This window comes from Suillus paluster, assembly GCF_016628075.1.
Source record: "Suillus paluster strain FC165 chromosome Unknown EDB91scaffold_47, whole genome shotgun sequence".
NCBI classification, from domain to species: Eukaryota; Fungi; Basidiomycota; class Agaricomycetes; order Boletales; family Suillaceae; genus Suillus; species Suillus paluster.
In genome coordinates, this window is record NW_024537607.1 from 24077 (window position 1) to 39101 (window position 15025).

Consider the following 15025-nt stretch of genomic DNA (forward strand, 5'->3'; position numbering starts at 1 on the left):
TTCGGTAAAAATTAGTTCAAAATGTTATGACCCAAGCCGGATTTCACCAATGCCATGAGCGGTGACGATGGGGCCTTGCCCGGCGTTGTCCGTAGCGATGGCCACACGTGTGAACATTTTCGTCAACAAGATCCTTGACGACCTCTTCCCTCCCCTCTCTCCTCCCAACCACTTCCTCCCCCCCCACTGTCCGTCACAGCGTCGACATCATGGCGCTCAACCCCGACGCTCTTAACCTCAACTATGACAGTGATGACTCCATGCAGGTCGACTCTGAAAATGAACAAGTCAACAACATTCACACTCCTGTCGATAATGTTCAAGATGCAGACGCAGATGCCGATGGTGATGCAGAGGATGTCGATGATACTACCTCTGTTGCTATTGCTGAGCCATCCTTCGTACACTCCAAAGGACTCGGTAAGTCTCGCACGTCATATGTTAGTGGTACCAATTTAATTCAGGATCATATCTACGTTCAAAGGACGCCGAAGAGTCGGTACGTTATTATCTATCTATAATCTCTTCTATTTTATTTCTTCTTTCCGAGATCGTGACCTTTTTTTTTTTCAGGGATACGAAGACAATGTCGGGGACGAGGATGATGACGAGGACGACGGCTCCTACGCTGACGACGAATACGGTAAAAAGAAAACTCCCAAGAAGAGAAAGAAGAAATCCCAACCGTCGTCGTCGGCACCAAGACCTAAAGGTATGACCCTCATTTCCTTCAGTGAAGCGCTCAAGCTCAGTTTTTGTACAGCCATATCTCGGAACAACGACTCAGATTCAGACTCAGAGTATGGGTCCAGATCGAAAAAGAAGAAACGGCCTCGTGTTTCTGGAGACGAAATCCGCGTCTCTAGCCGAGGCGGCAAGATTCCCAATTATACTGATGATGTTCAAGCTCTTGCTGAGCTATCAGAAGAGGAAGTCGATGAAGGGTACTACGTCGATACGTCTGCGGGATTCAAGGAGGAAGATGAGATCGAGTCTGTTTTGAGTCACTGCAGAGATGAAGGTCGTGAAGATGATCCTGAAGATATATGGTTTGATAATGTTGTAAGTGTCACCGCAAATTTGAAAAAGTAGATGATTGTTGACGCGTCTTACAGCGTTTCCACATTAAGTGGAAGAATTTCTCGCATCTGCATAACACAGATGAGACCTACGAATTCCTCAAACGCTTCAAGGGCCTCAAGCGCGTCGACAACTATATCAAAGCCTACAAGATGTACCAGTCTCGCCTCAATGCGCCAGGCATCTCCCAAGAAGATGCTGAGGCCTTGCTTCTTGAAAAGGAACGCGAGAAGGAGGAGCTCGAGACGTACAAGGTTGTTGAACGCATCGTCTCGCATCGCGATAGTTCAGAGGGCCCCACGGAGTACTTCTGCAAATGGACCGGACTCAATTACGAGCACTGTACATGGGAGGCGCAGGATGAAGTGCGCCCTATCGCCAAAGCGCAAATTGAGGCGTATCGTCACCGAGAGGTCGAGGCAAAGTTCCCTTACAAGAGCGTCAGTTATGCGCGTAATCAGCGACCAACATTCCAGAAGATTGAGAAGGACCCTGAGTACATCACCGCGACCGGTGGAGAGCTGAAGGACTTTCAGGTCACCGGACTCAACTGGCTGGCATATTTGTGGAGTAAGGGCGAGAATGGCATCCTTGCTGATGAAATGGGTCTCGGAAAGGTATACTGGATATTTTTTTGCGCCCTCCGGAATGCTAAAATTTGCCCACAGACCGTTCAGACCGTCTCTTTCCTTTCTTATCTTTTCCATGAAATGCACCAATATGGTCCTTTCCTTGTCATCGTTCCGCTTTCCACCATCACCTGCCTGGCAATCGCAGTTTGCAGCGTGGGCGCCTGATCTGAACGTCATCACCTACATAGGAACTGCCCCTGCACGCGAGGTCATTCGGACGTATGAATTCGGACCCTCCAACAAACGACTGAAGATGAACGTCCTACTAACCTACGTACGAGCTCACACTCAGAGACGCGAAGGAACTTGCGGACTATCAAGTGGCAGGCGCTTGCTGTGGACGAGGTGAGGCAGAGGACAAGGGCATCCCAGGGCATTCACTGACAGCCGTTTCAGGCTCATCGACTCAAGAACTCGGAAAGCCAGCTGTACGAGGCTCTGCGGTCCTTCCCTGCTGCGTCGAAGCTATTGATCACCGGTACGCCGCTGCAAAATAATGTGAAAGGTGCGTGTCGCTATGACTAGATTTTTGGTGATCGTTACTGACGTTACACCGCGTGCAGAACTGCTTTCATTGATGCACTTCCTGATGCCTGAGAAGTGTACGTTCCGTGTCGTGTTCCCGTCATTATGGCTGTGGCTGAAGAGACATTGTTTACAGTCGCCTTAACAAACGAGTTCGACCTAAACGACGCGGACCACTGAAGCCAAGATCAAGGAGCTGCATGAACAACTCGAGTCGCTTATGCTCCGCCGGCTGAAACGCGACGTCCTTACCTCCTTACCGACAAAGAGTGAACGCATCCTTCCGAGTAGAAATGTCTGCCCTGCAGACGCATTTTTACAAGAACATCTTGACAAAGGTAGAATTATAATCGGCTGCCTGTTAACCTTTACTAACCTTCGTTCAGAACTTCCAAGGTTTAGTGAAGAGCGCAAACGGGAACAACAACATCAGCCTCTTGAACATTGCCATGGAGCTGAAAAAAGCTGCGAACCACCCTTATCTTTTCGACGGTGCCGAAGTGCGCACTGATGTTACCGACGAGACCCTCAAGGGCCTGGTCATGAACAGCGGCAAGATGGTTCTACTCGACAAGCTCCTCGCACGTCTGCGACAGGATGGTCATCGCGTACTCATTTTCAGTCAAATGGTCCGGATGTTAGACATCTTGAGCGATTATATGAATCCTCCGCGGATACCAACATCAACGTTTGGATGGCATGGTCGCGTCGGATGCGAGGAAAAGATCAATAGCGCATTTCAACTCACCAGGATCACCGGACTTCGCTTTTCTGTTATCAACCCGTGCAGGCGGTCTTGGTATCAATCTAGAGACTGCCGATACTGTCATTATTTTTGACGTACGTGGGTTGTTGAGGCACGGTGGCGTATCGCTGACGTATTTGCAGAGCGACTGGAATCCTCAAAATGACTTGCAAGCCATGGCACGTGCACATCGTATCGGGCAGAAGTCTCATGTCAGCGTCTACCGTTTTGTCAGTAAAGACACGATGGAGGAGGACGTCCTCGAACGGGCCAAGAAGAAGATGGTCTTGGAGTATGCTAGTGAGTGACGCCTTCATGTTCGATTCACACCTGATCTCACGATTAATGTTAGTCATCAATCAAATGGATACTTCGCAAGCGCACCTGAGCTCCAACCCCAAGGGCGAGAAGGTCAAGGATTCTATGAAACCTGACAATCTTAGCAAAGATGAGCTTACTGCAGTTTTGAAATATGGCGCTCAGAAGATGTAAGTGACGACGTCTCCTAACTAGGACGCTTCATTCACCTTATCTCCAGGTTCGACAAGGATGACTCGCAACAGAATCAAAAGCTTGACTGAGATGGACTTGGACGACATTCTCAACCGTGCCGAGGACCACGAGACGATGGCCGCTGGCGGCTGAGGGTGGTGCTTCACTTGGTGGCGAAGGCTTCCTCGCTCAATTCGCTGCTGTGAGCGACGTGAAGAACGACATGAATTGGGAAGACATTATCCCTGCCGAGGAACGACAAAAGTTCGAGAAAGAGGAGGATCAGCGGAAGGCTGAGGAGCTGGTCGCGGCGGAACTTAGAGATCGCAAGCGCACCCATGCGCCTGTGTCCTATGAGGGCATGGACGTCGATCATCCAGCACCTGCACTTGCACCAAAGAAACCCAAAACTCCAGGACCTCAGAGGAAGACTGCTAGTCAGAAGGCTATGGAGCTCAAAGAGCGAGACGTCCGTGTTCTTATTCGAAGTTTACAGCGTTGGGGCGATATCCGTCAGCGCTACGATGTCATTGTGAGTATATTATTATTTCGTGACAAATCGGTTCATGATCCTCGTTTCTCTGTAGGTCAATGAATCTAAACTTGCTGACAAGCACAAGGGTATGATCATGGACGTTTCTGATGAGATCATCGAAGTTTGTTCGCAAGCTGTGGAGCAGAACAACCAGGAAAAGCGGGATCGTGTAGCGGCAGGAGAGACCTTGACCAACGCCCAGAAGAGCAAGGCTGTTCTCGTTACTTTCCGCAACGTCGGGAACATCAACGCGGAGACCGTGCTATCGCGGTACCGTGACCTTCGCATCCTTAACAACATCCTGGGCGAGTTCACCACGGAAGAGCTCTACAATTGGTCCATTCCGATTGAAAACATCAGACCAACCCTCAACTGGTCTGGGCGATGGGGACCACAAGAGGATGCGATGCTCCTTATTGGCGCCTTCATATATGGATTCGGCAACTGGGAGGCCATGGCGAAGGATGCTCGGTTAGGCCTCCAAGGCAAATTCTTCTTGGAAGAAGGCAAGAAGGGGGAAGATGCCACTACTCGGCCGATTCCAAATGCTATCCACCTCGTCCGGCGAGGTGACTTCCTCCTTGGCCTACTTCGCGAGCATGACGAGAAGCTACGTTCGTACGAGAGCTCTTTGCGGAATAAGGGTCAATTGAAGGTTTCTGCCACTCCTCCCCCAACAGCTGTGGCGTCGTCGTCGTCGTCGTCACCTCCCATGAGCCGGAAACGGCGGGCGGAGAGTGAGGCCGTTGCATCCATCGATGATGGTGCGAAGCGCCGCAAGAGACGACCCACTCCCACCTTCACGGACTCCGAATCGTCGGACGAATGGTCAGTCTTGTGCTAGACTAAGAACAACATATTCATGCTGACGTATTTTTTTTAGCCCGTCCATGGATGAGGCTGCGACGAAAGAAGAGTTGAGACCGGTCAAGAAGCAGCTGGTCAGTGTATTCTTGGTGATGTCCAAGCAAATCTTGATTTCTTCATTTAGAAACAATTAAAATTGTCCGGGGAGGACATGCCTCGCGACGACAAGGTTGCCATTCTGAAAGACTCACTAGCTGCTATTGGACGACGCATCGAGATTGTTCTTCAGAATAAACAAGCCGCTGGAGAGGACCGAGAACGGTGGCGTCGACATCTCTGGGCGTGAGTACCAACACCTACACTATTATATCGATTTTCATCTCCGACTGCAGTTTTGTGACGCTTTTCTGGCCTAAGAAAGTCAAAGCGTCCAAATTAGAGGATATTCATGCCAAGATGGTGATGAAGGAAGCTGCGCCACGAGCGTCAGCGGAAGCTTCGACCTCTGCCAAGAAACCTCGCCCCAGTACAGGCGGCAAGAGCAATGGCGCACCATCTGGCACCGCGACGAAAACAAATGGCAAAACCCACCGATAGTACCTGATTAATATTTTGCTCATACTCACTCTTATGCTTTGGATCTTACCCCGTTCTTGTTTTCACGCTCTCTGGCTGTCACCGTTAACCTTTAAGTCAAGTAGCAATATTCCCCAGCTGCACAGCTCTTTTATCTTTTATGACATGTATCAATTACATTCTCGATCAACACGAAATTTTTGATTTTCGAAAGTTCAGACACGGCTCTCCACTATACCAACTGAGCAGATCTCAAGATCTCATGATGGACATCAACCGATCTAGCACTAAGCACCGCTTGAAACTTCAGTGAAGCGAACATCATAGCGGTGAACCTGTTCCTCTAAATCTCCTGCAATCATGCATGTCTGTCTCTTACCCACCGAAATCCTACTCGCTATTATTGAAAAATATGGACCGTTCTCTCCTGCTACACTTGCTGCTCTTGCAAGAACCTCTACGACATTCAAGGAGCCCGCGCTTGATATGCTTTGGAAAGATATAAGGGGGTTCAAACCACTCATATCATGCTTGCCTGAAGGTGCGATCAACAGAAACGAGCGAGGAATGTTGGTGAGTAGGGCATTTAAGATTTGGACTCGCACCATACAGAATAATTGTCAAATAGACGATCAAAAGACCTCTCTTAACAGGAGAGTGGAGGCTTATTGGTCGATATGCACAACGTATCCAATCCTTGATGGTCTTCGACACCGACCTAGAAATCATAGACGATCGGCTTGTGCAAGCGCTCATTTCTGCACCACCACCGCTCTTGCCGAACCTTCGTAGTTTGGTTTGGGGGGATGTCAATGAATGCCTCATTCCATTGTTGCGCACCCTCCTTGGGTCTACTATCAAGTCGATGAAGCTGGACTTTAGGACAAGTCCCCCGTCTTTTGCCAAATCTGCTTTGGTAGCTTCCCTCGGGGCTCGATGTCCATCCATTTGGAAACTCATCTGCTATTTTGGGGGCGCTGATTCTGAAGATAGTTCAGATGCAATATTCGAAGTTCTCTGTGGCTTTCAGGAGCTCCTCCATCTTGAGATAGATGTTCCTAACACACGAGCGCTTCTGCACTTGGCCGCTTCTTTATCTCCGTTGAAGTATTTGCATCTCAACCTCCGCGAGTATAACATGGACGAGATGCAACCCAATTCCACTCCAGCGTTTTCCTCCCATTTCGATCATATGCACATCAGTATACCGGCACCTTCCTTTTTCCATCACATTCTCAGAAACGTCCGTTTTCTCTCCTGTCGATCAGTGATTGTGTGCGTCGATTTCAGTGGTTTATATATCCCGTATAATCCACTGGATATTCCCGACCTCATTTTCTCTTTCTCGGAGTGCTTCTCCCCTGCTCTTGAGAAGATCAGATTCGACTTCGACTATGAATTTTGCACCATCGTTGAGGAACACATACTTGCTGATACTAGCTTTGCTTTTGACTTTGACGTGGTCGCCCCATTGCTTTCGTTTAGTCACTTAACGGACTTAGACCTCAATTGGATCTGCACTTCGGCCATCGATGACGCCTCACTCAAGACAATGGCGCAATCCTTCCCTCAGCTCGAGAATTTCTTGTTTGGAAGTTCCGCTCGTTGGGTGATCCCGCCATCTCTCACCTTCATAGGACTCGTCCACCTCATACATCATTGCCGGCGCTTGCGCAGCATTGCAATGACCTTTTGCGCATGTCCAGTAGACATCAACAGCGAGCCATTCTCTCAAACCATTCCCAACAACAAGATCACCCGACTTTTCGTGGGGGTTTCTCCAATCGTCGATCCTAATGCCGTGGCTTGTCAACTGCAACTATTACTGCCCAAGTTGACCCTCGTGGGCTTCTTAGACTGGCTTGATGTTCACTTTCCTGCGGAGTTCCCCGCGCCGCCGCCATTTGAACGTTTCGAGGATGAATGGATAAAGGTGAACAAGTTCCTGGGGAGTGCCTACTACCAGCGCAACAACGAGAGAGAAAATGGACCAGACACCACAGGAACCCATGCTGCCGGCCTGACGGACCCCATACATATTGCGTAACGACTTGGATACCTACAAGCATGTACTACGGAACTATATATCCGTCTACCCAACGCCGAAGCGTACGTAGGCTCTACAGTTATGCCGTAGATGTAGACAACATGTATCAACTAAATTTTGACCAAGATGATATTTAAATTTTGATTTCTAAATAATTTTGATCCCTAGTGCCCCTCGAGCCTCATGATGTTTCCTATCAGTTGTATACATTGTGTCCTATAATCATGATTTAGTATCACAATAGTAAATTGTACTGTTGAGACCACATCGGCACCTTGATCTCACCATTGCTAGGCTCGAGCCTCAGACATCAAGGATGCCACCACCTGAATATCCGCAAGAGCATGTGTGCGCGGCGCGCTCATACTCTGAGGAAAGAGTATACATAAGCCGTTGGCTCCCATCCTTCATAATACTGTCGAGATATGAAGCTGACTTTGCATTATCACTGCCTTTTGCGTCAACGGTTAAGGACGACGTCACTACTACCATCACCGCACTAAACAGTCCGACGACTGGCTCCTATGCAACCTTAAGTATGACTCATGAATTTCCTTCTTAGAATGATCTTTGAACCCACTTCCACCTTATCGCACCAATATTGAGCCCGGAACAGAGAGGCCTGTTCTACCCTTTGTGCACTGTAGCAGCCGTCGGAATTTTCGGACAACACGCAGTGGCACCACCTGCAGGCCTGAATACTTAGTGTAGTGAACTGGCTAGCGGCGGATTTATTTCTCTTGCAGTCATGCATGTCTGTCTCTTACCCACCGAAACCCTACTGCACATATTCGCTATCCTAGCACACGAGGAAATCTTGCAAGAACCTGTAGGACGTTCAAGGGGCTTGTACTTTTGGGAAATATAGATGGGTTCCAGCCACTCATCTCATGCTTGCCTCAGGCTGCAGGTGTCACTGACAGAGACTTGCAAGGGAAGTTGGTGAGCGAGACTCCACACGATATTATTATATAAATACTCAGCATTACATTTTCAAGTAGACGCTCAAGAGACCTCTTAAACAGAGAGTGGAGGGATATGCACAACGTATCCGCTCCTTAACGGTCTTCTACTCTGATCTAGACACTATAGATGATCGGGTCATACAAACGTCGATTTCTACGCCATCACCCACACCACTTTTGCCGAACCTTCGCAGTTTGGGTTGGTGGGATGACCGAGAATGCTTTCTTCCGTTGTTGCGCACCGTCCTTGGGTCAACTATCACGTCGGCCAGCTTGGGCTTTGGTTTAACAACCCAGTCTTTTGCCACATCCGCTTTGTTAGCTTCCCTCGGCGCTCGATGTCTATCCATTCAGGAACTCGATTGTGTATGTCGTGGGGATTCTGAAGAAAGTTCAGATGCAAAATGTGAAGCTATATGTGGCTTGCGAGAGCTCCGCCGTCTTCGCATTGGGGTTCTTAACACACAAGTGCTTCTCCACTTGATTTCTTTACCATCGTTGAAGTCTCTGGACTTCAGCCTGAGGACCTACGACATTCACAAGATGCAAACCAATTCCCCTCCTACATTTTCCTCCCAACTCAATCAAGTGCACATCACTGCACCGACACCTTCCGGCTTAAGTCACTTTCTCAGAAATATTTATTTTCTCTCCTGTCGATCAGTGAACGCGTGCGTCGATTACAGTAATTTGGACCCTGAACTAGCCGAAGACTTAGAGGTCCCGTATGATCCACCGGATATTCCAGACTTCATTGTTTCGATCTCGAAGTGCTTCTCTCCTGCTCTTGAGAAACTCCAAATCGACTTCGACTACGAATTCAGCACCCTTTTCGCACAAAACACACTTGCTAGTCCCAACTTTGCACTTGACTTTGACGTGGTTGCCCCCCGGCCCCCTTGCTGTCGTTTGGTCGCTTTACGAACTCACACCTCGATTGGATGTGCACTTCGGTCATCAATGATGCCTCACTCAAGACAATGGCGCAATCCTGGCCTCAGCTCGAGAGGTTCCAGATGGGAACTACAGCTCGTTGGCTGATCCCGCCTTCTCTCACCTTCATAGAACCCGTCTACCCCATATGTCATTGCCGGCGCTTGCGCAGCATTTACATGTCCTTTTGTCACGGTGCATGTCCGATCGACATCAACAGCGAGCCTTTTTCTAAAACCATTCCCCACGAGAAGATCATCGAACTTTTTGTGGGGGTTTCTCCAATCATTGATCCCACCGCTGTGCCTGTCAACTGCATATGCATATGTTGCTGCCCAAGTTGACCACCGTGGACGTCTTGGGCTGGGATGATGCTGAGTTCCCCGTGCCGCCGCCATTTGAATATTTTGAGGATCGAGAATGAGCACCTGGGGGTGCTTATTGCAAACGCATCAATGAGACACATATGGGCCAAGCACTACCCTGATGGACCCTGGATGACTTGGATACCTCCAAGTATGTACTGCAAAACTATATATCCATCTACCTAACGTCTACATTAAGCCTGCGGCAACGCAAAACTGTGTTCGTTCCGTACAGATATGTTGTAGATGTAGATGACATGTATCAACTGTAACTACCAAGATGAGATTTCGATTTTCTGGCTCTCCACTATATGCCAATGGGAACAGATCTAATGATACAAAGAAGTCCTAGAAAAGCTCCCAAGTAAATGGAGCGATGGCAGTGACGGTTGCAGGATCGTAATGTACATGTTCTCTTCACAGTGTCAGGTCTAGGTTTTGAGAAGGACTGGATATTTTACTTACTCGTGTTCATCATGTCATCATCGTACTTGAAGACGCATTGCGGACTTCAAGGTTCCGGAGCTCTGCCTCCGATGCCTCCTTGCAACATCCACAGTGACAGTGGACTGTCTATCAATCACAACCTCCTGGGCTGTTTGTCGAGAATGATTTGTATGCCGATCGACCTGATGCCTGTTCGAGGGCTGTGGAGCAACCGCTGCAGTAGTCTGCAGCTGTTGCCGTTGCTTCATCGCAGTCACTAAAAAGCAACTACGTTGAACGTACGATCAAACAGTTGAGTCTGGATATCCCACCTTCAAGGAGTCTAGCATCTGCTTCACGAGTAAAGCTCTGCGTGAGGGCAGTGTACCTCTTCACCTGCCAACTCATCTGAGATACCCGCGCGATGTTCCCCTGCGACTCAGCCCACTTTTTTTCCTCCTTGAACCGTCTCCGCTCACTATCCGCCAGCGACGCCTTTGCGCGTAGCACCGCCAACTCCCGTTCCAGCGGGCTCATGTTGTGGTTGGGATCGATGCTACTGGTTGAAGTCAGCGAAGGTGGCGCACGCCATCGCTGCTCAGGCTCGTTTCTCCGCGAGCGCGGTGGTCGACTGGGGGGTATCACTTTGTACTCTGTGCTAGACTGGAATTTGACGAGACGTTTTCGTTTTGGGGCGTACGTGCTCTCGTGGTCACGACTAGAGTCTCCGTTGAAGTCATAAAAGTACCCATCCTCGATGAGTTGTGATAGGACGTCGGTGACAAGGACACCAAGGGCGACACCGAGCAAGGTAGTCGCGCACCTGGAGACGTCCTGTAGCATCATGAACTCGATAGCGAGCCTGGCAGCAATGCCAAATGCAATGGCGAACGCGAAATCGGGATATTCCATCAGAGCATAATAGAGGGCGACGCCTTGGACGACGCCGAGAAGAATGACATCGCTGATGGCACTCTCGTCAATACTGGCGTCAGAAGTGCTCGAGAACTTGTTAAGGGCAACGCGTATGCCCAGGCCAAATAGCAGGGCAGGCGCTGTTGAGAATGTCATGGGAAAGACTCAAACGGTCATATGCATTATGCCGTCCCGCCAGCTTTAGTATTTGCTTACTATCATTCGACGGGAAATGCACAATTTCGTCACACTATGTCACGCGCGGCACCTCGGCTAATACACAATGGTATCCAAAGTCCGACAGCGCGCAAAGTCCAGTGTTGCCGAATGCAAACAAAGCGGAGACTCAACCAAGCCGAGAGTGTGATTTCCCAATCTAGCCTGACCGTCACGCTTTGCTCATGAATCGTGAATAGCACGCTGTGGTGGTGTTCTATTGACATATAAACACCTGGAGTAGATTCAGAATAGTGTATTTCATACATGTTGAAGTTCCTATGTTGATAGGTCAATGGGATGTGGGTGGATCTTGGATTTAGTGTCCAAAAATCACTCATTTTGGGTACACTCGCACAATGTTTCATCTCGGGAAGGCTTCACAGCGCCGATTTTAAATATTTGATTTGGTAGTCTTATTGAACATATGCTAATACTTGTTCTCCAGCTGTTCGGAATGAAATATATGAGCTCTGGAGTGCGTTGTGCATTACCCATCGATTGTGCATTCCGGATCAGGTGATAGTATTGTTCAATTTCGTGTGAATTGAAAGGAAATATGTAGACCCAAACAACGTTGGGCAACAAATACAAAACAGGCGTTAGCCTTCCTGTGTCCAGGAATGCGAAGGATATGCTACAACGGACAGGCAAGAGCAAGGGGAGAGTAAGGTAAAATACATCATCGCGTATATACATCATCGCCGTCCACGTAGTTTGCCATAGGATCTTCAGCGTTCCGGCGAGTCATTCGATAAGCCTCTGCAAGATGATAGGCCACATCAGAAGGCGCCCAATGAAAGTAAGAATTAAACACATACCAAACTCCTCCTCTGTCACATCGTGGCTGCCACTCTGCAGGCCTTTCATCTTCTTGCTATATCGGTCATCATCCTTCTCTCCTCTGGCCTTCCTCTTCTTCTCCTCACTAATGGCGTCTGCTAACCGATCCTTATCGAGAGAAACTTCACCTTCGCCTACGCGCTTCTTCGAGTAATTCTGGTCTATTCGGGCTCTCGCCTCATTGTCCTGGGCAGAGGGTTCCGATTGAGCCTTTGACGATGCAAGCAAGGCTTGGGCCGTCGAGGCGTGTGCGGCTTCCTTGCCCACTTCACCAGCGCAATATGAAATATGGATGATCGAATGACAACATGCATAGCCCCAGGTACCGCTTGAGACGTCATACCACGAGCCCCATACATGTGTATGGTTATTAATGTAAACTAGAACTCCTGTCAATACCACATCTTATATCCATGAGAAAGTAGAAGCTCACCATCCTCAGGATACTTGGACCGTGCTTTAGCGCGCTCTTTCCCTTTAATAATTTGACCAGTCCGCGAATATTCGACATAATCCTCCGTTTGCCCATTGATTAGTTCCCTTGGTACGTGTTCGAGGTATTCCTCGCCACCATACTTTGCCAAAATGCTGACTTTGTTGACGTCCTTCATCATTTCCTTCTTCTCCTTGAATTCGTGGTGAAGAAGTTGACCTTGTGTGGGATTGGCATTGAGGTGAACATCATTCCCTCGAGCTTCGGCTTGCCACGCGAAAAGCTGCAGTTGTTGAACTTCAGGAGCTTCGCCAGAGAATCGGAAGAAATTATCCCCAGCAAATTTAGCCTGTCGTGGGTGTCATTTAGGATTAGGACGAATTGATGAGGAAGCGTGAACATACATCTTCCGGAGGCACATTCTTAATGGGAGCGTCACGCATTGAGCGGGTCTTGGGATCGTAGTATGCACTTTCTGGGTCCAGGTTCATGAGATATTTGGCAGTGTCTTCTCGAATGCGCAGATTCCGAACTGTAATGCGAGTCTTCGTGTCAAGTTTTTGTCCAACAGCATCTGCAGCGTCAGCATATTTGTCGTCGTCTGCGTCTTCTTCATCGCTTGAACCAAAGTCAGGATCAGCTTCCTTTCCCTCCTTCTTGCCAGCTTTCGCCACCTTCCGCACCGCAGCCAAATCTGTCGTCGTTTGGTTGTCAATCTCTTCCTCCCTCAGCTTCTGCCGTGCCGCTTCAACAGCCTCGTACTCTTCATAGATTTTCTTGTGCTCTGCAGGATCATACCCATTCCACCTGTCCCTCTTCGCATCAAATCCTGTCGCTACGTCATGTATGATTTCGTCCGCCTGAATATCCTTGTTCGTGAATTTCGCCCCCTTCTTCCGAGGGCGCTCAAGACAATCCTGCTTTTTGTGTGTCATTGCACCGCAATTTTCGCATGCACCTTTTCTGTACTTCTTCGCAGCAGGTCCTGCCTTCGCACCACGGTCATACCAATTGTCAAGTTTGTCTGCGGAGCGATCGTCGAATGGCCGACGTTGATGGCTTAGTGACGGTGCACCGGTGTCCAGATACCACGGGGCCTGTGAGATGTATTCTGTAATGGAAGATAAGATCAAAGAAGATATAGCTCCAAACAACACAAACTCACGAGGAATGTGAGGGTTGATAGGACGTCCTTCCTCGTCTAGAGCTGCAGGAGCAGTTCCAGCTTTTCTGGCAGCATCGAGGTCCTTTTGGCGTCGAAACTCCTCACGGGAAAGTTTTCCAACAGCTGCAAAAAGTCAATTCGAGTTGAACTCATTCTCGAAGAAGTGGCGTACCTGAAGACGAAGCCATTTTGTTGTGACCTTTTGACGGTGAGTTGGGAGAACTGAAAGTGCTTGTGTACGTAAGTCAATATCTTACAATTTGGTTATGGAAGTAGTGTCTCACGCTGACTCATAGCACCTCAATACCGTAGTACGACCTGTTGCTTAGGTCAAAGAACATTGACATCATCCATCAGAGCGGAGAAAAATATTGTCGAGTCAGGCAGCGTGTCATGGTGCGCGTCGCGTCTCACTAGTACTGGCATGCATCATGGGTTAACACCACACCACTCACGGGCCAGTAGCCTCATGATGCTCGCATCAACCGTCGGACGAATTCCCTTCAGTTTTTAATACCTCATACCATAAATATACGCTTTACTCGCAGATTCCTGCCATCTCCCTTCCTCTTCACGCCGCACCACAGACGTCTACCCTACTCAAAAGGCCTCTGCCGTCAGACAAAAGTTGACTTCCTTGGTACATTCCAGTACATTCTCCACTCATCGAGTACGAAAAAGGCACGGACACAGTCAACGCCACCTTCGAACATCTTCCGCATGTTGCCTGGCACGTCCACGTCAGATATAACGAGTGTAAGCACAAGCTTCAGGCAAGAACATGTCAGCCAGTACCATCAAGGTCAATTCGAGTTTTCTCAATAGCCCTCCAAACATTTTCCACAGAGCAATAGAGAGGATTCCGATTCCGCATACTTGGGACAATAACATACCAGCAAGTTGATGGCGGTGGCTGGAATGGGGTATGACTCTGTTTATGAGAGCCGTGCGTCTAATAGTTGACATTGAACCCCGAAGTGCAGACCCTTATAGAAGGAACGACTGTCTTTGCCTAAGGGAGCCAAAGTATGCAACATACATTCAAATTCAATCGGACAAGGCGAATCATCATCACGGCACGTCAATCACACCTGACTTGTGACACTCGTGTAGATAACGCCATGATACGCCTTGCAAGTGCCATTCCCTTTATCATCTCATGTCTTATATAGTTAGTTTGGAGATCACATCTTATTCCTGTTCATATCGTGTTCTCCGGTCGACAATCCCACTGCTAGTTGTTCGTCGCACGGACTCGGAGTGAACATAAATTGGACGTACGTACTCGATGCGTACTCGTCACAGCCCGCTGGCTCGCTACTAAA

At 48.8% G+C, this 15025-nt stretch overlaps 5 protein-coding genes across 5 annotated transcripts; 3 read left to right on the plus strand and 2 right to left on the minus strand.

Annotated features, from left to right (window-relative positions):
- Positions 1–31: 31 nt before the first annotated feature.
- EDB91DRAFT_1146236 (uncharacterized protein) lies at positions 32–5605 on the plus strand. Its single transcript, XM_041319223.1, has 21 exons — positions 32–420; positions 584–712; positions 764–1062; positions 1116–1697; positions 1749–1803; positions 1865–1986; positions 2007–2057; positions 2109–2217; positions 2276–2314; positions 2420–2532; positions 2561–2575; positions 2624–2925; positions 2957–3077; positions 3126–3282; positions 3335–3470; positions 3555–3589; positions 3654–4006; positions 4062–4837; positions 4893–4950; positions 5001–5158; positions 5209–5605. The coding sequence occupies exons 1-21, from the start codon at positions 210–212 to the stop codon at positions 5411–5413; spliced, it is 4026 nt and encodes a 1341-aa protein (XP_041174804.1). The 5' UTR covers positions 32–209; the 3' UTR covers positions 5414–5605.
- Positions 5606–5610: 5 nt separating this feature from the next.
- EDB91DRAFT_1348494 (uncharacterized protein) lies at positions 5611–7574 on the plus strand. Its single transcript, XM_041325972.1, has 2 exons — positions 5611–5965; positions 6021–7574. The coding sequence occupies exons 1-2, from the start codon at positions 5753–5755 to the stop codon at positions 7437–7439; spliced, it is 1632 nt and encodes a 543-aa protein (XP_041174805.1). The 5' UTR covers positions 5611–5752; the 3' UTR covers positions 7440–7574.
- Positions 7575–8187: 613 nt separating this feature from the next.
- Positions 8188–9486, plus strand: EDB91DRAFT_1296494 (uncharacterized protein; the record flags this gene model as incomplete). The annotated part of the gene is made up of 3 exons (XM_041324924.1): positions 8188–8268; positions 8343–8381; positions 8441–9486. 3 exons carry the CDS (start codon positions 8188–8190, stop codon positions 9443–9445), a joined length of 1125 nt encoding a protein of 374 aa, XP_041174806.1. The 3' UTR covers positions 9446–9486.
- Positions 9487–10184: 698 nt separating this feature from the next.
- On the minus strand, positions 10185–11199 carry EDB91DRAFT_1238356 (uncharacterized protein; the record flags this gene model as incomplete). The annotated part of the gene is made up of 2 exons (XM_041321701.1): positions 10185–10405; positions 10461–11199. 2 exons carry the CDS (start codon positions 11197–11199, stop codon positions 10185–10187), a joined length of 960 nt encoding a protein of 319 aa, XP_041174807.1.
- Positions 11200–11704: 505 nt separating this feature from the next.
- EDB91DRAFT_1329889 (Pre-mRNA splicing Prp18-interacting factor-domain-containing protein) lies at positions 11705–13927 on the minus strand. The gene is made up of 6 exons (XM_041325334.1): positions 13873–13927; positions 13701–13823; positions 12940–13646; positions 12536–12884; positions 12081–12482; positions 11705–12021 (listed from the first exon to the last, which is right to left on the minus strand). Exons 1-6 carry the CDS (start codon positions 13886–13888, stop codon positions 11942–11944), a joined length of 1677 nt encoding a protein of 558 aa, XP_041174808.1. The 5' UTR covers positions 13889–13927; the 3' UTR covers positions 11705–11941.
- Positions 13928–15025: the final 1098 nt, after the last annotated feature.